Raw genomic sequence first — 21,372 nt, 5'->3', positions numbered from 1 at the left:
AACAATAAGCAGGATGAGAGATCTCCAGGACCCAACATTCCTTTAAGATCAGACCCTGGTTAATACCACTGCTCTGGAGATACTGCTAAATACATCATCTAAACTGTTGCATGAAACAGCACAGTATTGCTACAGCAAAGGAACTATGATTTTTTTCTTTATTATTTTTTCTAGAAATATGTCACCGCTAAACTTAATTGAAAATGTGTTCTATTACTAAGATAACATTTTCCTGGGACATACTGCACAAGAATATTAGTAACACCAATGTTCAAAGTGAAAACTTTAATCCTCTCTTCCCCACCCTCCTTTTTTTAAAAAAATGTTAAGAGTCTACTGCCAGTAGTTTGGCGTGTGGGCTTCTTTATTAGTACATAAACAATGTAAAGGACCTTTATATTCCAAAACCAGGCAATGATATTATATGAGACCTGAGAACATAAAAGTTCAGTTAATACAGTCCTGTCAAACACTACGAATAAATATATCAGAACAGTTCAACTTATAATTACCTTGATAAAGCATATGAGAGGGCTGGGCCAAAAGGCTACCTAAAGTAGCCATTGTCAGAGAACCTAGAATACCAGCATATATTGGGGAGAAAAAAAAAAAAAAAAAAAAAACTATACTCCATGCCCTGTTTGAAAAGTACTCATCTGCAGTTCTACTTGCTACCCAGCTGAGGACAAGAAAAAAAAAAACAGGTACTCAGAAATTCTTTCACAGCACAAAAAATCTGTTCAGTATTTACATTTTCACATACACTCTGTATCATATTCCATTATCAGGTATTCCTAGAATGGAAAGGAATATTAGAAGAATAAAAGCAAGGAATGAAGGGAGTGCTGAGCAATAAAAATCTCAGAATTATCCAGAAATTGCAATGGACATTAACACAGAAATAGAATATTAAAGAAAAAATGTATTTAGAATGCTGTAAAGTTAATCATGAGTAAAGTAACAAGAAATTCTGAAGATGAAAATGAATTTTAAATGATCCTTAAAATTTACACCAACCCCCATTATATTAGAACATCAACCCACATCACCACCTAAACCTTCATTTACGTAAATAAGGATTTCCAGATCCTCATGATTCATAGGTCACTCAAAAGGCATTGCAATCAACTTCTCATATCCCACTAGGCACTTGTTTTTCTCTGATACAGGTATGCACACAGACAATATGAAAGCGAAAACATCAATCACTGCCATCCTTCCAGATAAAGGCATAGATGTCTATTCACTCTTCTTATTACCTGGTTGTGCTCATTGCAAAAAAGTTATTTGCGTGCTGCTTGCAGAGATATAAACTTATAATGAACAGGTAGCTACAGTGACCCTACTTACACAGCAAAAATGGAAATTACATGCAGCAAATGCCTGCCTTTGACATTTATAAATGCTTCAAGATACTACGTATGGCAAGAGAGACTAATTCAGCATAGGGCTGTGAAAGACAGCTATTTAGCTCAATAGGTTGTATGTGGCTTAGACACTGTCTTGGTTTTGTTTCATGGTATGGACTCCATTATCTGACACAGGAAGAAAGGGATTTGCAAACTGGCACCTGCTAACTTGATAGGTTCAGCGTTGGCATCATATTCAAAAATCAAACTCGACTAATGTGATGACAATGGAAGTATTTCTATTGACTCTAATAGGCTTTTGCTAAGCTCTTTTCTAAACTCCAATTAGCACTTAGGAATGTGCTCACCTATAGTACAGGGAGCTTGACTTCGTTCTAGATCACACCACTAACAGTACTGTTAATGAAATTCCACCCGCAAGAACAGCATCTTGGATTTATAGGTGAAAGCTGACCAAAGAAAGTAATCGATACTAAGTATGAGTTTGAGGGAAATCCTTCAGAAACAAAATCAAAACACTTCCCTACCCCCCCAACCCTCCAAAAAACACGCCCCTTTGACCTTATTTTCTGTGTCAAAAAACAAGATAAATAAACTCTTTTCCCAAACTGAGAATATCTGACAGAAAACATTCTACCACCATTTTTACAGTCCCTACTGGTAAAGGAATAATACCTGCAAGATCCCACAGTGTCCTGAAAATGAAGGTCAAACTTGCTGTTCAAAGCACGACAGAAAGAGACAAGATGACCATACAGGTGAGAAGAAATGGATTTCTCATTTAAGGGGCCAGCAGTATCCCCCCAAAAAGTATCTACAAAGACAGTTGGTTAAGAAAAAGCAAAGCTCTTTATATCACACTTCTCAGCTGGTGGGTACATTTGTAATGCAGCATTACAAAAAGTTGGCACTGGCCCCATATGTTGCATGTGACTAGCAGAGCTTATTCAAATTAGCTAGTACTAAAGTACGTAAGTACTAAAACATACAAAGCTGAAGACAAAGTCAGGCATAAGCAGCTCCTTTTATCACTTGCGTAGTTTCTGTAAATATCTACTCTTCTATCTCACCCCTATGGCAAGCAATGAAATTCAAATGACAAGAATACTTAACTGCAACATTGAAGGTTTCAGGATAGTTCTAGACACACCAGCTTTGAAAATAGGTTAATTTCCACTCCACGGATCATTTAGAAATCCTGTTTATAAATCTCCATTTACGGCATCAATTTTTGGAGAAGGAGAGGGGGACTACTGGAATTCATTAGCCAATTGGCACTTTAAATATGAAATGTTTTGTAACTATAATCAATCTCATTCAGAACGTATTATGCATTTGGATTGCTACATACTGGCTTTCTTCATGCAAGTACAAAATTAAAATGAGTAAGTACGAAAAAATGTACCTATACATTCTTGGTATAATGATTGTAAAGTGGCATGAAAATAAAGGACAATAACAACAGTTTAACTGATTTTGCAAGCACAAAAGGATAAATTCAATGTGTTCCTGAATTACCTTACGAGGGGTTGTCAGTCTTTGATGGATGTCCCACTCTTCATTGTCTTCACTATTCATAATCTTGTGTGCCCATGTGTGTCAAACAACCTGCTACCCCTTAAAAAGAATGATATTTCTTGTTAGGGTCAAAAAGTAAGAGGTTTACCTACTTTTACCCTGGATCTGCACTAGAATGCTACATTTTAATACCCTCATGGCAAAAAAAGTCCCCAAGTATGTTTTCCTTCATTATCAGACAGTCCTCCAGAGACTGGGTTGGGGAGAGTTTCCTTCTGCCAGATGAGGAGAAGGCTACAGAGATTAATTTACAGGAGACAAGAGAAACTAGAGATGCGCTTCCTCTCTGGAGTACCCCTTGAAGAAATGTCTAAGCCCTGCTCTAACCATTTCATGTATCTGTCCTGCCATGGAACAAGGATGAATGCAAAGGTTACAGTAGATATTTCTGCCTGACTGCTCAACACTTCCCATGGGAGCCAGATTCCAGGAAAAACCTTCATGATCCACTCAGTTCCTCCCAGCCCACGTCTGTTTCTTTATCCCTATCCCACCTAGGTTTCTCTATCCCAAGAACAAAAGCTGACAAGACAGAGCGCTTCTTTCCTCGTCCTTCAGCTGGACTTCTGTAGCACCAGCAGGTCGCTCTGCTCTCCCTCACACAAGCAGCCAGGCTCACGGACAGGTAAACACCTTCACAGTGCAAGCAATACCTTCAGCCCCAAAATCTTCACCCTTTTCTTCACACATCAAACCTTTCCTTTTCATATCCAGGTTTACTGAACACCAGTTACCATCCCTACCCATTTCCTTTCTTCAAACCAGCCCATCTTATTCTCCTTCCTTGCCATCTGCAGCTACCAGCGTCAGTCCCAACATCTAACCACTCTTCATGGCCCCATTGAGAGCCTTGAGTGACTGATATTATTTCATTAATTCATTGTACTCCTCTCTCTTTCTGGCCTTTTTTTTCACTCTGGCTGTGAGCTGTTTGGGAAGGACCCCTCATCATGTTTATGCGCTGCGATACCACAAGTAATAAAAGCAATAATTACTGCACTGTGTAGCAGATCACACAAACTGCGAGTTCTGTCTGTTGCATCAGACCAATTTAAGAACCGTGTAGCTTTTAGCTTAAAACTTGTCACTTAACGCAACATGAAATCTTGCTTTCCTGATGGTAGCTCAGAAAAAGAGGATGGAGAAAAGCTCTCTTCATCCCCTTATGCACGTTTTCCTAGAGACTCGCTTCCCAAGATAAAACACACAGGGCTTGCAGATATGCTCACAGCCCTGCACAAAATTGCACTGCCATGACCTAATTTGATCACATTTCTAGCCTTGTTTTTGCATAGTTGATCAGTCGTTAGTTCACCTTTTTTTTATTTTTTATTTTTTTTGCATGATTTTCACTTAAAAACCCACACATTTTTTATTAGCTGATGCAAATTAGAATTGCACTGACTTCACAGACTACAGACAAGGTAACAGATTGCTCCACTAAAAAAGTAACAAGCTTTTTTCCCCCCAAAGGAAAATTAGCTGCATATGGCAAGAGTAAGATCTGTAACTTTAATAAAAAGAAGTTATATTTAGTGAAAGTAAAGCTCACTTACTCAACTTGACAAAGTTTGCTTAAAATACTAATAATTGTAGTAGAAGTTGCACACTAACTAAAGAAAATAAGACAAACATCATCATTTTCTTTGACAACGGGACTATTTATCAATAGATATCCCAGACTTTTCTACATTAATGTGTTATTTCATTCAAGTCATTGCAAACGTTACGTGGAAAATGAATTCCAGTGTATCTGCGCATGCACTTTAAAGAAGATTCAAGGCTGGTACTAAAGATGAGACCTTAGAGGACAGTGTTTTGTTCATTCAAAGAGCCTAACAGGCTTTATCCCTGAGCCCTGAAGTTACACATCCAACAGCAGAGCAAGGATTACACTTACTGGCACCAACCTAACTGTATACAACCAGGAAAGTGTATCACTACGCATGACACTTAATATCCAGCACAGAACTAGTCAGTGTAGGTCCTGGTTGTATCTGAAGTCTTCCACGATATTTAAACCAACCAACCAAAGAAAAGAAAGCCCGGTGGAGTAAGGATAATCACATTAGCATTCATTATTCTCCCACCCATTTCAAAACTCAAACAAGCTAAATGTGTTCTCACTCAAATGGCATTTCAGAAACGGACAATGTGTTTGACGAAGAGACTAAACGCAACCATCATCTTCCTATGTCGCTCGGCTTCCTATTTCAGGAGCTCTACAGAGTGAGTAAGGCAAACAATGTTATTTGTGTTCTATCGCAATCACAAAGTTTGCAAATAACATGTGAAATATCAGAATTTCACAGAGCCTGATGGTCCTGAATATATTTCCTGCAAGCTGCTCTATGCTACATCCCAGACAGACATCAAGCGAGGTATCCAAGTGACTGAGATGAAAATCACCGAGCCACGCATGCGTAGTGCTGGAAGCAATGAGTTAATAGTGCACGAATCTTCCCAACCATCACAGAACTACTGCTGCTTCAAAGAAAAGAAGCCTTCACACTTCCTAAGTGGTCATTAAGAGTTACAGGGTTCTCATGAGGGCACCAGTAATGCCATCTTGTAGCTGGGACACGTTCAGCTGAACCAAGAGAGCTGATCTAAAAGCGCTCCATCGACTTCAGGAGGTTATGTACCACGTGGTGCTGTTAGACACTAACAAGCAGCTGCTGGGCTGGCACATTCTGCAGGTGACTGAAATTGAAGTTTAGAGGTGTCATTTTACCAACTATTATCCGTTTCACGGAGAGGCTGAGGTCTGGCTTTTGGGCCTGGTGGAGAACTAGTGAAATCAGCCAGCTCAAGTAACTTCAGTCTGCAAACAGGAGAGCAACAGAGGAGACATCACCTTCAGAAAGCACTGGCACTGTGTCAGCTTTAACCATCCTGAGGATTCCCTCCCGATACATTGGCAACCTTAACCACAAGCAGAACCTCATGAAGAACATGCTGTGACTCCCCCCAAACCAAGGAGCCCACTGTCAGTGCTGAAGCAAGGCCTTGCAGAGCTTTTTCAGTAGGGAATGCTGCATCAGATTCACACAGCTGTAACTCTCCTCCCTCAAATCTGCACTGACCAACTGCAGGAGCTCGTGGCCTGCAGCATGCTTTGCAATCCTCCTGTACCAGCATAAAACACAATCCCTCTTCTAACTTTTAACAAGTTTCAAACAGTATGAGTGAAATGAAAAGTTAGCCTTAAACTCAGTAACAATTCATAGCAAGTGTTAATGCATAAGACTTAAAAATTTTAACATGATTTGCTGTCATTAAAGTATCCAAACACCAACTTTTCATGGAATGACAAAAGCAGGAGGAAAAAATAACTAGTTCAAACCTCACCAAAGCTATCACTCAGTCCTAATAAGACAGCTGATGAGCAGAGTTTGCTTCATTCAAGTCTCTGCATTTCTTTTTAATATGGCCTAAAAGAATCAAACTGGACAGGATTCTCTGGATGACTTCAGCAGATAAAGCAACTGTATTTCACTGCAATGGTATCATTCTGGAAGGAAATGCTGGAACAACTGAAAACAGCCTCTCAGTCTACCCATTTCCTTTAAGGGTAGAGAATTCACATTAAGGAAAACCAAAAACAAAGTAGATATATAGCCTGAAGATAATTAAAAAACAAACAAACAGCACGCTGGATGTGTGTTTCTAAGGGGACAGCTATACTTGCAACGTGCTGCATTCCTTCCAGAGCATGACAGGAGGGCTTCAGCACACCATTTATCTCTGAATCTTGTTTTGACCACATGTAAATTTCTGCCAGAAGCTAATTCCCCGATTCCTGTGAATCCAGTTCCAGCCTCTACATCTGGATCACACTTCACTGCATTGCCATTCCATGTTCGGAAGGAGCTTCACAAATCACAGACACAGTCCCCAAAGATCTCACGGTTTATCAGCACCAAGATGTTCTGCTGGAGAAGCGACGTTAACGCAAGGCCCACGTTAGACCCACGGGATGGGCTGCAAAGAGGTTGTTAGGACAATGCAACTTTACAAAGCAGGTGTGCCATAACTGCACTGCAAAGTTCATATTAATGCGTGTCTGTCCCACCAATTAGCATAAAAGCCCCTCCTGCAATCACACCGGGCACGTCCACGTGTCCCAGCAATATGTATATGACTTTGCAGCATTCTAGCAAAATGACACAGATAATTTCTTTACTACTTTCAGCAAATATCTCAGAACTTGAGGTACTGAGGAATTTTCTATTTAATCTGCTAACAGCTACTCCTCAACACACGACGAGGACGCACACACCAGAATACAGATCCACCCCTGACCAAAGCCACAGGTACGGCTTTTTCCCCCTGCAACTAACGCTGAGAAATAATTTATTGCTGACAACGCAAAAACATTCTGGTGCAGTCAACGACGTCTCTGACAACACGACAAAGACCGGTGGGACCACACTGAGGATATTTGCCAAAATAACACAACCTCATCTACTTCTGAAACGGATTAGGATGGAGTCAATACAGACTTGGCATTAAAGGAACAGGCAGAAACGCCATTATTTGGAGCACAGCAACAGCAGGACACAGAAAAAGGCTGACTGCTATCATCAAGCCCCCCCCAACGCTCTTTCCTTCTAGAGATCATCTCTTTATCTCCTTGCCATGTAAAACAAGCACTTCTCCCTAGGAACTGTTCTCGCTCTGAACCCCAACCGTCCTCCTCTTACCAGCAGGGCTCAGTTTTTGATGACTCCTTTCATTTTTTTTTCCTTCAGCATCTAACAGAATTATCTTCTCCTGTGATCTCAGCCCACAAGGTACTCGTAAACAAACGCCATCCAATTAAACGCGCGGCGATTTTCGCAACTCAGTTAAAATACAAAAAAAAAGCCTGACCCACGCAAAACTTCGGTACAACTGAACCAACCAAATGCAATTACCATGACCTGCTCCAGTAACGATTTTAGAATCAGAGCAGAAACAAGTCAGGTAAGTTAGTGAACAGACTGAAAGAGCCGACCCTTTTCACTATCCAGAGCGAAGTCGTTTAAAAATGACGCTCCTGAGATGAAGAGACCCAAAAAACGTTAAGCAGCAACTCAAGATCAAAATATCATTTGCAGGTTAAATTTAGAAAATGACAAACTTACAAAAAGAAAAGAGGAAGAGTGCTTCAAACGGGCCTCGGAGCTTTCAAACTTCTGAAGCTCAATAGCAAGCAGGTTTTGAGAGAACAAAGGCATTTAATGCTACCTATTCAGATCCGTGGAAAAACACTTACAACGAGAGGCCCCAAACCCAGGCAAACCGTGTGTCTCGGACAATTCTGAGAAGTCTACATGAATTATCACCTTTCTGGGGATTTTTTGCGCGCCGTTTTCTCTCTTCTGTCTTATTTTGCTCTTTGGAGTCACGATACTTATTTTTCCTTTAAGGCAGCTTAAACCTAAAAAAGAAATAAATAAAAGTCGACCTGAGCCAGGCAATGACAGGAGAGAGACCGAGACCAAGCCGACACCAGGTTGAAACAGGAAGAGGCTGCGAGGATTAGGAAGGAATGGGTGCGTTACCGGGGTCGGGACAGCAGCGTGGGGAGAAGGAAGGGCACTGAGTGGGGACACCGGGGGGGGGTGCTGCGGGACCCCAAGTGCCCGGCAGGGTCGGGGGCAGGAAGATGCTGGTGGAAAGGGTCTGAGGGGGGTGGCGTCCGGGGGGGATATCTGGGAGTGGGGTGTTTGGGAAGGGGGGTTGTGGGGAAGGAGAGGGGGGTCTGGTTAAGGGGTGTTGGGAAGGGGGGGTCCCCGGGAAGGGGGGTGCTTGGGAAGGGGGGAGTCCCTGGAAAAGGGGGGTCCTGGAAAAGGGGGTAGACCCGGGAGGGGGAGCCCCTGGGAAGAGGGGGTCCCCGGGAAAGAACGGGTATTTGTGGGGGGGGAGCGATCCGGGAATGGGGTCCCTGAGAGGGGGAGATCTGGGAAAAGGGGTACTCGGGGGATCCTGGAGGGGGGGATCCCCAATAAGGGGGGGGGTCCTCAGGAAAGGGGGGATCGGGGACAAGGTGTCTCCGGAAAGAGGGGTTCGGGGAAGAGGGTCCCGGAGACAAGACGGGGGGGTCCTCAGGAACTGGGGGGGGTTCCCAGCACCCTGCCCCCTCCCCCCATAACCACAGGGCCCTGACGGTGCTGCCCGGCCCCCCCGGGGCTCAGCGGAGCAGCGCAGGCCCCGCCGCCCCCCCCCCTCCCTGAGGCAGCGGCGCCCCCACACGGCCCGGGGGAGGCCGAAAAGGCCCGGGCCGAGGCTGAGGGGGGGGGAGAAGAGAGAAGAGGCAAGAAGGGGGGCGGCCGGGACGCCGCCCGCGGCCGTTACCTGCCTGCCGCCGCCGAGGCGGGCACCCGGCGAGCTCCGTGAGGCGGCGGCGCTGAGGGGAGAGGGGGGAGGAGAGGGGAGGGGGGAGGGGGAGGGGGGGGGAGCGGCGGGGCTGGGGGGGGGCCGGGGGGAGGCGGCGGGGCCGGGGCCGGGGCCGGCCGCGGGCGGGGGCCGAGCGGAGCGGGGCCACTGCGCGCCGGGGTCAGCGGGCTGGGACTGACCCCCGGCTCCGCCAATCAGAAGGCGCCGCGCTGGGCCCGCCCCCGCCCGCCGCGTTTGATTGGTTGTTCGGCTGACGGCGGCTCCGCCCCCTTTTTTCCCCCCCTCTCTCTCCCTCCTCCCCCGCTCCCCTCCCCTTGCCGTAAAGGCGGCCGCGGGAGGGAGGGGGGGGAGGGGGGAGGGCTTTGCGACAAGAGCAAGGGGGGCGGCCGCGGACGTTCGCGCGGTTTGGGTGAGGAGGTTTGGGCCTTGCCGCGACCCGTCCGGGTGTTTGGGGAGGGGGTGAGTCGCGGTGGTTGCCTGGCAACGGTTGCCTGGCAGCGGGGCGGGGCGGGAACCCCCGTGCGCGGGGCGGCCTGGGGGTGACTAAGCGGGGCCGCGGGCTTCCGGGAGGGGAGGGGGGAGGGAGAGGAGCGAGGGGGGCGGGGCTTATGGGGTGGGCGGGGATTTGGGGGCGGGGCTTGGTGAGGGGCTGAGGGGGGTGAGGTGGGGGGTGAGGTGGGGGGGGAGGGCTGGGGGGGGCAGCGGCCGTTGGCGGCCTCTGTGAGGAAATTTTATTATTTGGAGGGGGTTGTGGTGGTCCAGCGTTGAGGGGGTGCCCAAAAGTCACCGCCTGTCGGTTTCAGTTGATATTTACACAATTAACGTATAGCGTATGTAACAGGTAAAACGTGACGCATGGAGTAGTCCCGCCACATCGATATTTTCTGTGGTTTTGTGCTAAATCAGCCATCCCTCCCCGGAGAAACACGCATATTTGATCACTCTCTTTTAGGGCACGCTGGCGGCATTTCCAACCACTTAAACTTTGCTCGTTTTGGGTTTTGAAGGGCCTTAAACCGTGCAGGCTTCAGCAGCCGTCGGGGCTTTCATCTCTGGTGCTTCAGCGCAGTTCCCATCACGCTGCTCCTGTCGTTCCCCTGCTTGCAGCTCCGCACGGCTTTAAGATTTCAAAGCCTAGCTGAAGTCATTAAAATAATAGATAGCAAAGTGGTTTTTTTTTTTTTCTCTATAGCTTTCTTGTCTGTTGCCTGATTTGTCTATACAGGAGGTCTTTAGAAGCATTTCCTAATGTTTATGCAAGAGACTGGCACTGTGGGGCCTTATCTTAATTGGTTTTTAGATGCTGTCTAAATAACAGGAATAAATAATACAATTAAGGGTTGGAATTTCTCATTTTTTTATGGCTACGATGGCTCTTTGCTCTTCAGCGTTGAGCTCACACCGTGCTTTCTATGTCAGAACCAAATCTAGTCACTCTCTGACGTTTTCTCCCTCTTTAAAGTAATTTTCTGCAAAATAACCCCCTCGCATAGCATTTCTTTTAATGACTCCTATTCATGAACTGTTGTGTTGTGTGAGCGAGGCATACTTCAGATGTTTTTGTAAAGTGCTCTGCAAATGAATGGTTTTCATATTGATGTTACGGTAGGATCAAGGAAAGGACAGCCAATATCATGTGGCGAAGGTAAAATTTCACAGTGCACGTCCTAGCAAAGTTCTAAGTCCCTCTCGCCTTTAACAGCCTTGCAGTATTTTATGAATTTGTGCACGAAAGATCTGTTCATTTACCATGAAGGATGATAATTCGGGTTGATTTTGGACACAGAAGTAAATGTGTTGAGATAATTTTACTTTATTAGATGTTCGTTTAGGAAGAAATAAAACTCAAAGATGGGAACAATAGCTATATAAAATATTCAGAGTGGTTTCTGAAGAAATTTTATGAGGTTTCACGCCATAAATTTTTATCTTGAGTAGAATTCCAAGTAGATTCTGCAGATGAAGGAGTTTGTATGAAGCACAAAATCTGCTTTTAAAATCTAAAATGTGGAATATGGGAAAGGGGTGGGGAAAGGGTTCTTAGGTCTGCTGTGGATGAGGTGAGGGACACTTTGGAGCTGTCCGGACAGCCGTTGCTGAATATCTCTTCCAAAATACCCCACCAGAGGGAACTGCAGATGACTCCCTGCAGTGCAGGCATCTGGTGATTTTCAAATTTTAGGTTTGAATTTACAGCAAAGAAAAGACTGCCGCTTGTGGCAGTAGTTAGCAGACTGGGTGGCATGTCCTGGTCTACCACCACTACTTTGTAGCTTTGGGAAGTCATTTCCTCAATGCGTACTTCAGCTGTATTATAAAAAAAAAAGATCAGAATCGCTTTGTACAAAGCAAAGTGTAATTGTCAATGTTTAGTAATTCTAAAAACCTACAAAGATTAGAACTTAGAAAATTAATCACCCTTAGAATACTGAATTTTGTAGTTTCAATGTTTTCTAATATTCTCCTAAAAACCAGTAACTTATTTTTGGTGTGATGATAATTGGTGGTATAACTGAAAACATAGATGGGAAGATATTTCCAATCTTTATCAGTTAAGAGGCCGAGCTGTTTTCTTCCACTGGTGAGACGCGGGAAGCATAACATTTAAGCAAAAGCCAACTAGAGACAGGTGGCTTCCAGCAGCCTACCTGGCTGACTGTGCCAGATTTAGAGAGGGAGTCCCAAAAGCAAATTCCAATAAAGAAAATAAATCCCTCTCCTAAATTCACAGTAGATAAAAGGTAATGAGTTTCTTTTATTAAAGGGGCTCTGCTTAGATAACATGTTAAAACTGATACAGACTAATATCACTCTCAATATAAATGAAAAAGAAACCCTGGTGTTCTTAAGTATATCTGTTTTGTTTTCTGGGGAGATCTGATACCTGCCTTGCTTGCATAATGACTAGAAATTTGCAGATGCTTAGCTGCACATGCTTTGAAGAGGGATTTGAATTCTTAATAGCCTTTCTTTTAAAGCTGTACTGAATGTTCCAGTGTAGTGATTTTAAGAAATGTTCCATTGACTTTGTGATAAAGATTTAAAAAAAAAATATTTTCTGAGTGTGGTTAAATACTTTTATTGGCTCCCAAGGCCTTTTACACTTTAAGTAAATTTTTGTTTTGAACTTTTCAGCCACTGTGCCCTTGAGACCAGTCTTCTGGTCACAGGATCAACCAGAAGAGTTTATCCTTTGCATTATCTAAGAGCCAGGTTTGGGTTACAAGATTTATGTGCTCAGAATAAGAATTCTGCACATCTAGAGGTAAATGAATTCTGTGGTCCTCCTTATGAAATTAGGAGCTTGGATCTCCCCTGGTGTATATTCACACTGCTTGCCTTGAGCCTATGTGCAACAGAATAGAAGACTTGTGCTTTGGTTTATGTATTTTTTGATAGATGTTCTGTCCAGCCTTAGTGGAGAAATAAGCATTGCTGGTTCAGGTGAAAAAGCTCAGCTGAAACTTCATGCCTGTTCTTGGAGCGATCTGTCACAAAGGAAGTGAGGTTTTGGTAAATCTAGCAATGTAAAGGTAGAAGGATTTGACTGAAGTTCTCATATCTTTCAGAAGTTTCTTTATGGCTACCCATTAAGTTCAGTAATAGTAAAATATTTATTTCTAGGTAACTTAGAAGAGAAGCATCTAATAATGTGTCAATTTCTCTTACAGGATGAAAATAACTTCAAAGCTGATTTGCAGTGATCAGAAATAATCAGTGAAGACATACGACTTTCCCAAAAATATTGAATGTTCTCATAATGAAGATGTCTTTGCTACAGCAGATGTACAAGGACATACTGGCAGGCATTCCATTAGCAAAGGAAAACTGTTATTATGCCTCTTTTCTTACTCTCTGTATTGAACAGTCACCAGAAGGAGATGAATTGTGTGATCGAATGCATTTACCATCTACTGAGGGTGGTATTAGGAGCCATCAGGACGCTATGTCAGACACTGTTGGGCCTACAGCAGATGATGTATCACATGACTTAGCAAGCATGAACTTCTCATCCTGTCCACGAGACGTGATGCTGCTTCAGTTAACCTTGATCAAAATGCTGGTTCATAAAGCAGTGTCCGAGGAAATTGAATTCAGTACAAGACAGAAGTACTGTGAAATCCTCATCGTTCTTCTGAAGGAGCCAAAAATCAGTTCGAAACTGGTAAGCTTTTATAAACTTCTGAAAGATCTTTGCAGAAGGGGGGAAAAAGGAATATTACTTAATGTGTTTTTTGTGTTTTGTTTTGTTTTGTTGTTTTTTTTTTTTACATCTGCAGATTTGTTTGCTCAGTAGCTGTGATCGGCTATTATCACACATGGCTTCAAAAAGTTTAGCATCTCTTGTGTATTTCCAGCTGAAGGAAGAGGTGAGTGTCATATAACTTCTCACAGCTTAAAAAATGACTTTGTGAATACATCCCTTCAAGTTGTTCCATTTACTCTAGAGCAAACTGATTTGCAGAAGACACAGAAAAATCTGGAATTTCATGAAACAACTTTAGCATAAAATATTGCTAAGTCACAAGAAGTACTCTCTTTAAGCTTGCAATACAGGTATTTCCAAAAAACAATAAACTACACCATCAATATGTGTAGAGTTAGTTGAGGTTTGTTGCATGATGCAGTAAGTGAAAATAAGTAACAACCTATTGAAAGTTAATCGAATGCATTTCTATATTTTCTTGTTTAATATTCCAATGATTTGTTGTTGTTGTTGTTGTTGTTTTCCTACTGTATATTTGATGGGTAAATATTATATCCTCCATAGTATCATACCTGAATACATGTATTTCTCTCAGAAACGCATTTGTAGTATCTTGCGGAGTTCACTGAGACTGGGAATTATGAATTCAGATATGGTCTGTCCACAGTATTATCTGATTTGGGACAGGTTACATAACACTGAGGTTTGGTTTTCCCTTTCTTGAAAATAGAGCTAATTGCTATTGCATGCGTGACTTCATATTTATAAACACAGGTCTACATATGTAAAAGGCACTAGATGGATGTATTATTTTTACCTGTGATTTTTCTATGTCTTAGTTTGCATCTTATTAATTACATTTAATTACAAATTTGAATCATTGTATAATGTTTTAATTTAATTTGTATAGCAACTGTAGAACATACATGCTTTTTTATCTCATTTCCATAGAATGCATTGAATGTCACCTGGCTCAGACATAGTTTGAAGACTCTTTTGGAATTCCCTATGTGTACCCAGGTAGCAGAATGTCTGTGGACTCTTACAGCTATTATCAAAGACATATTGAAAGATGAAACTTTACCCAAAGCAGGTACCGTAGCAATTTCAGGATAGTATCAATACACGAGTGCCCACTAGGGGGAGGAATATTACTTGTAATCTCATCTAGAGCAGCTTGTCTGTACAACACCTATTTTTCTTTGCTGCGAAGAGGGGGAGAAAGTGCAATTAAAAATGTAGTGGGTTTAACATGCTTAAAGATTGAGTAGTCACAATCACTTGTTTTCTGCTTATATGATGATTTAGCTGGCTGTTATCCTGGAAAACCAACTCTAACATTCTTCTTGTTGCTATAGGTATTTTGAAGAAGTTGTTGTCTCCTCTTGATGATGTACTTGAAGGATTTTATAATTCCATTCTGCTCCATCATTTTGACAGTCATCTCTATACTTCACCTTATTCTGAAACTGCAAATAATTTGATAAGTTTTACAGATCTGCTTGAAGCACTTCTGGCTTCCAGAACTGAATTGCAGTTACCACTAAAATGCCAGAGAGTATTGTTTCTGAAAGTTTCTTATGTCCTGAACGTCATTAGCTCATCAACTCACTATTTCATCAAGAAGAAGTTCATTATGCTCCTTAAAAAATGTGTCCTTTGTAAATCTGGAGAAGATACTGTAAGTGGATCACAGTCCTTACAAAACCCATATTTCTATGAGGACATGCTTGCTCTGAGTAATGCTGTTCTGCAAATTGTGAATTTGACTTGGCTTGATCAAATCCCACTTGGTGAAAAGGCCAGCTACTTTGGAAGTAGTGAAGCTCTGCCTGGGGATAACACTCAAAGTGGTTCTGACCAAACTGTTCTCAGAGCCATAAGTCTGGTTGTGCTTAAAGCATTGGAGTTCAAGTTTCAGAACTCTGCTACAGAAGCTGAAATCAAAGGTAACAATCTCTTGTTTTCATTCAGTAAGTGGCAGTACTTTTAAAGCTTTAAAATTTTAAATTTTTAAATTAAGACTGTAAATAAATTAATCTGAATTAGTAGTGATAGAAGGGAGGAAGGAAAAAAACATACAGAAAACTTGCCAGAACTGTCTCTGTGTTCTGCCTAAGTTGGTTCTTTATGTTTTATCCTATCCTTAGCCCTGGAATATGGGGAGGTTGCAACAGCTGTGTTTGGGATTGAAAGCTTTTCCTGTTAAGAACATACGTTAATATTTGAAATAGTTCAGCCAGCTTGAGAACACCAGGCTCTTCTCCAGGTGGAAGAGAAGAGAGCCCATAGCACAAGCATCTACTCTGTACGGGATGGAGAACTGAAAGCAAGGACAGGCAACTCTCCTGATTTCTAACATGGAGCTAGACCTGCACTTAACTTGGTTGAAGGTACTGGCATTGCTGTCAGACAAATAATGTAATGGGGCAGAAAACAGCAGTGGTAGCAAAAGTAAAAATAATGAAGCTGTAAAGTAGAAGATAGGGAAATTATGGGAGCTGGCAGCGTATGCTGGCGGTATTCTTCACTCTGACTTACAGGTCTAGTCCTTTGAATTAGTAGGTGCTAGGCATACTTTTCATACCTGCTCAGCTAGAGTGTGTTTGTTCCACTGAATAGATGAATTAGATTAGTAGAAGAGCAGATCAGTCTCTTGCGCTAGGACTACGCCACAAGGCAGACAGTGGGATGGCGGAGGAATGCTGTGTAATTTGCGTTCCTGACAGGAGAGGACGCGGTGCTGCATCTCACCGGGGAGTAGTCGCTTTGTATGCTCTAAGGGAGTGGTGGGGTGAGACTTCTTGCCTGGGAAACGCTCCTGGAATCCCGGCTTTCCACTCGCCTTTTTGCCTCTCAGAGGCACATGGTGCACATCTTGTGAAGCTACATGTGAACGTGGATGTGCAAATCCTGTGATCAAAGCAGCTTGCTGTCCCTGGAGTACAGACTTCACAGCAAAAATGGACAGGTGGTTCTGAAACTGTAGCCAAATTCAAGTGAGAATGGGTGTTCCTTATTGTCAGTCAACTGTTGACGTGGCAAAATTCAAAACTATTTAATCTATTTATAGAAGGATAGATTTTTTTACAGCATTTTGCATTTATTGAGGAACTTTAACAGCTCAAGATGTAAATGTTATTTTATTTTGTTTGCTACAGAATGTAGAAATGTAAAAAGTCCTAATTCATCTGTGCAAAAGAGCTCCAGAATTTTGCAAGAGAACTTCTGGCACTTTTTCCATATTTTTGGAAGATGTCGTGTTTGTGATGCCAGTTGTATTGTTAGGATTTTTAAGTATTTGCAGAGAATATCTTGCTTAAAGTCCACCTCCAGAAAAAGTTCTGAGACTGTTTAAGAACAAGTGAATAGAATAAATGTAGGCTGAATCTGTTTTAGATGTCTCTGTGGATAATTCTGTCTCAAAGAAAAAAATGTTTCTTTTCCAGATTCATTCCACAAAAATGAGTTGTTTAATTAGATTCAAATACCACAGCTGTCATGAGGAATTTCAAGTTGAAAGGAACGGTGCTTCTATTTGAGTGGTGTTAAATGAAGTGGTTAAAACAAGCACCAAAGTGCTTTAATATGCTAACTTCCCTTCCGGGAAGCTGGTTGATCCTATCTTTTTTTTTTTTATTAATATGAATTATAGTGGCTTAACTTTAATTCATGTCAATTTTGAGAGTAATTTCCAGATAGCTTTGATTTATATGGAAGAATTTCAGTCTGAATAGTAACAAATAGCCAAGATAATTTGCTGTTCTTATTTTTTTTTTCTAAGAGAAAAAGCAAATTTTAAAGTCAAATATTAAGGAAAAATATGTAATGATGGTTTTGTAAGTAAAATTGATTCCCATGTTGCAGGAAATCTTCCAAAAGCAGTAATCACTGTTACATAAATGTTGCAGCTGTGCTCTTTAAGCCATGGTGTACGTCCAGTAGCATTAGAGTTCTTAGTTGAGGAATACCTTTGGGGTAAAGATGTGTTGCTTTTCTTTGGTTTTCTAAATGTTGAATATGCTGCATTACATGAAAAACTGGTACCTAAGTTCAGACATAAAGAATCTTTTTATAGTTTGTTGTTAGCATTGAAGAGGTTTCTTCTCCTAAGGGAGAGGGAGTCTGTCTCAGTTGTAGGAATACAAAGGTATGTTTATGAGTAAGCTACTGCACTAAAATGACATTAATTTTGAGGTGATTTTCCCATTCAGAAGTGCAGAAGGAAAGGAAAAATGAAGACTTGCAGGAAAAACACTGCTTACATTAGTTTAGAAAGTTCAATGAATTTAGTGCAAAATCCTGGCTGGAAGTACCATCTCATGAATGTACCTTTATTCCAAGTCCATATATACTTGAAAATGTGCCTCACCCATGAAGAATTTATTTAAAAAAAATTGTTTTGACTATGGTGGTGCTACAAGCTTACTGCTTTTATTGTAGAGATAACAAATTATTTCCATCAACTGTAAATCACTGCAGCAAATTTCTATGCAGTGGAACTTGCACGGAGTATGGGTTTGAGCTTCAGCCCTATTAAAACATTAAAACTGCATTGTTCTTTCATGAGGGAAGAAAGTGCTCATGTTGGATTGTTCCATCTATGGAATTGACTCGATTACAATTCACCTTTCTTTAGTTTGTGGTATACCCATGAAGCTGCCTAATCAGGGAGTTAAAGGAAAATATAAATCCCAGCTGTACAGGTTTATCAAAATTTTGTAGGCTTTGTGGTGCATGCAAATCTGTGGAAGTGAACTTTGTTCATTAGTCTGTAAGCTCAGGTGCAAGAGAATTCACCTTGTTATATGCAAGAGTTTTTATGGTGTTTAGTAACAAAGTCAATAAAAATCATGTTTTTTTAAATTATTTTCCAGACGTCTTTCAGAGTTCCATGTCCCAACTGTTGACATTCTGGAGGAGTCATATGAAGTGTTCCCCACAATCCCACCCAGTTGTACATCACTGTGAATGGCTCTCCTTGGTTTTCATCGAGCAAGATGATGATATGTGGGAAGCTGCTAAAGCTTTATTACTCAGTTACTTAAAATTTGATAGGTTAGTACATATTTTATTTATTAGACCTATGAATAATAATGATTTAATGAGGTTACTGTAAAATACATAACATTTCCATTGATTAGTTTTCTATAAAGGAGAAATATTTTTAATAGTAAACTCAGGACTATGTAGTAATGTATGGTGTGAGAGCTGCTAACTTTTTGGATAATTTAATTAAGTGGCTTTTGGATTGAAGTGGGGGAGTTGTGCAACTAATTCCTATTAAATACTTTAGCGCTTAGAACTGCAATTGAGAATAATTGACTTCACAATCTAAATAGTGGTTAGATATAGATAAAAGGCAAGACTTTTCTTTCAACACTGAGTTTCTGAAGAACGTGATATTGTAATTAAGCTTCAGGAATTTAGGGACGTCTGGCAAGGTAGTGCTCTCATGTTTGGACCCATGTTAATTCTAGCTACTTGGTAAATACTGCAATTGCTAATAGCAAAAACCTGTTCTTTATAAATTTGTGCGGGACATTCAGTAGCTTCATTGTTGTTACCATGCAAGATATTATCCTAATTTATAAAGTGTCTTTCGAGCTTCTAATATGAAGATACTGAGATATCATATATACATACAGTTCTTTTTAGGCACCTAAATAAAAGCCCACCTTTTCCCAATGTAATCTGTGTTCAGGTTTACAAAAATATTAAAATAAGAGATCATGTATTAGAAGTAGCCTTGTTTCTCCCAGAATGCATCCTAAGGAGAAGTACAGTTTAAGAAAGCCTTCTTTAAGTGCTTTGACTTTCTAAACTGTCTGATCTCCCACCTCCCTGTGTTCATTCTCTAGTAGCAAAACTTTGTTTTTCCTAGTGTTTATTTTTTGACAAAATCTGAGTCTGGTGGGTTATTGATTTTCAAAGTATTACATACTGTAGGTGGGAACAAGTTTTAGTTCTGTCTTGCATAGAAAACTCATCTAACAAAACAAATTACCTTGCTGGGATTCCAGCAGGTGGTTTTCTCTCATATTTTATTTTTTAGACAGTTTTATTTATATAAAATATTGACCTGGAAATCTATCACTATGAAACATTTAATTGCAACTGGATCTAATGTATGTGCATTTAGTTTCTCTGTCAGAGAACATCAAAAAGGATCAAGAACGCACTTTTCTGCACATACCTGTTCTTAACTGTAAACTTATATTGAATTTAATCCATTTCACAACCTACTTTTCAGGTTACGGCGTGATGCTGCTGATAACTTAAGCCAAAAAGAAGAGGAAAGCTGGAATTGCCTTACACATGCAAGTGGCTATAATCCTCACTGTATATTTTTATTTTTTCTAGAAAAAATTGCATTTGATTCCACAGTTCTGCTAGATTTTTTGATTTCATCAGAAACTTGCTTTCTGGAGTACTTGGTAAGGTACTTAAAACTTCTTAGAGAAGACTGGCATCAGTTTGTAAATGTCTGTAACTATTTTGATACCAAGCATGGCACTTGTCAACCAGTTTCTTCTATCAAGCCTCCACATCAAGAAAAACAAAGCTGCATGAGTGATGTGAATTTGCAAAATGCTCCTTGTGAACCAGAACCACAGACTCTGATACCTTTGACTTCTTCTCACAGTTGCTTAGTGTTTACCACAGAGCAAGGCGATAATGAAGTTGCAGAGTCTAACCAGTCTAAGTCATTGCTATGCAACGATAGTACCTCTCTGCTGGGTTCTCTTCAAAGCCTTGTTAATTATGACAGCTCAGAAGATTCTGAATTAGAATCAGTTGGAAAAGAGTGTTTGGTAAACACAGAGAAGATGCCTTTAAATAATGAGCATGAGACAATGATAAGTGAAACTGTTTGCAGCTACACAGACGATACGCAGAATAAACTCAAGTCTCAAATGTTGCCTCTGAAACAAAAGGGATGTAATACTTCATCCAGTTTGGCTTGTATAGAGCCTTCAGATAACATCGTTCCCCTAAAAATAATGCTTTATAAATCAACAAAGTGTTTGGAAGAACTGCAAAATGCTATTTCTAGGTTGCAGAGAAGAAATCTTTTCCCATATAATCCATCTGCGTTGTTGAGACTACTGAGTCACGTTGAGAAGATCAGTAAAAGCACAAATTCAGCATAAGTCAAAGATCTGGTGATTTCTAACTAGTACAGTAGAGAACATTTCCATGAGATGAATGACTTCTAAAGCTCACGCCTTTTACACCTGTCAGTGTGTTTAAACTGAAACAGGATAAACATGTTTTTGGTTAACACCTTAAAAAATCTGCTCAGTGACGTGATCCATTCATTACCTTAGGGTCCCAGGCATATTCATGGTATGTACGTCTGTAGTGTATATGAAGATTAATTGCTAGCTGTCCATAGTTTGATAATAAACAACTAATCTGAAAGCTTATCAACAATATTTAAAGTATTGTCAATTATACTGAATGTCATTCTAATGACTTACAGGCTCCGATGAGGTGTTAATGCAACACTTAACTGCTTAGAGATTGAGCTAAATAAAATATTGTAGCTGGGGACAGTTTTAGGGGGAGTTTACACTGTGTTTTGGGGAGTTTATACTGTGTGTTCTGAATCAGTGCTCTGCTCTAAATGCACATGCAGGGGTAGTAGCACAATCCCATTAATCCATGCCTCTCTTTTCTTGGTTGAAGTGCTCAAGTAATGTCTAGGATTTACTTTTTGCCTGATCTAATCAGTAGCGTTACTATCTCACTAAAAGTTGTATTTAGTTTTTCTCAGTATTTCATGGTATGTTGCCTATTTATAGAACATTTTAGTGGAGCATTACATTT

At 41.1% G+C, this 21,372-nt stretch overlaps 2 protein-coding genes across 3 annotated transcripts in view; one reads left to right on the top strand and one right to left on the bottom strand.

Annotated features, from left to right (window-relative positions):
* The window catches only part of ASB7 (ankyrin repeat and SOCS box containing 7), a 31,594-nt gene extending 22,266 nt beyond the window's left edge, over positions 1-9,328 (bottom strand). The window contains exons 1-3 of one of the 2 annotated variants that reach the window (XM_084293642.1): positions 9,291-9,328; positions 8,279-8,373; positions 2,889-2,987 (exon numbers count right to left, since the gene is read on the bottom strand). The gene's annotated coding sequence lies outside the window, so the exon portion shown is untranslated. Of the gene's footprint in view, positions 1-2,888; positions 2,988-8,208; positions 8,374-9,290 lie in introns of those variants that run through there. The other variant, XM_084293643.1, reaches the window with a different exon arrangement.
* A 282-nt stretch (positions 9,329-9,610) lies between these two features.
* LINS1 (lines homolog 1) lies at positions 9,611-20,771 on the top strand. Its single transcript, XM_084293641.1, has 7 exons — positions 9,611-9,741; positions 13,004-13,497; positions 13,613-13,702; positions 14,491-14,632; positions 14,898-15,488; positions 18,417-18,597; positions 19,793-20,771. Exons 2-7 carry the CDS (start codon positions 13,093-13,095, stop codon positions 20,691-20,693), a joined length of 2,310 nt encoding a protein of 769 aa, XP_084149767.1. The 5' UTR covers positions 9,611-9,741; positions 13,004-13,092; the 3' UTR covers positions 20,694-20,771.
* The last annotated feature ends 601 nt before the right edge of the window (positions 20,772-21,372 follow it).

This window comes from Netta rufina, assembly GCF_964035555.1.
Source record: "Netta rufina genome assembly, chromosome: 11".
NCBI classification, from domain to species: domain Eukaryota; kingdom Metazoa; phylum Chordata; class Aves; order Anseriformes; family Anatidae; genus Netta; species Netta rufina.
This window is presented reverse-complemented; position numbering and strand designations above follow the sequence as displayed.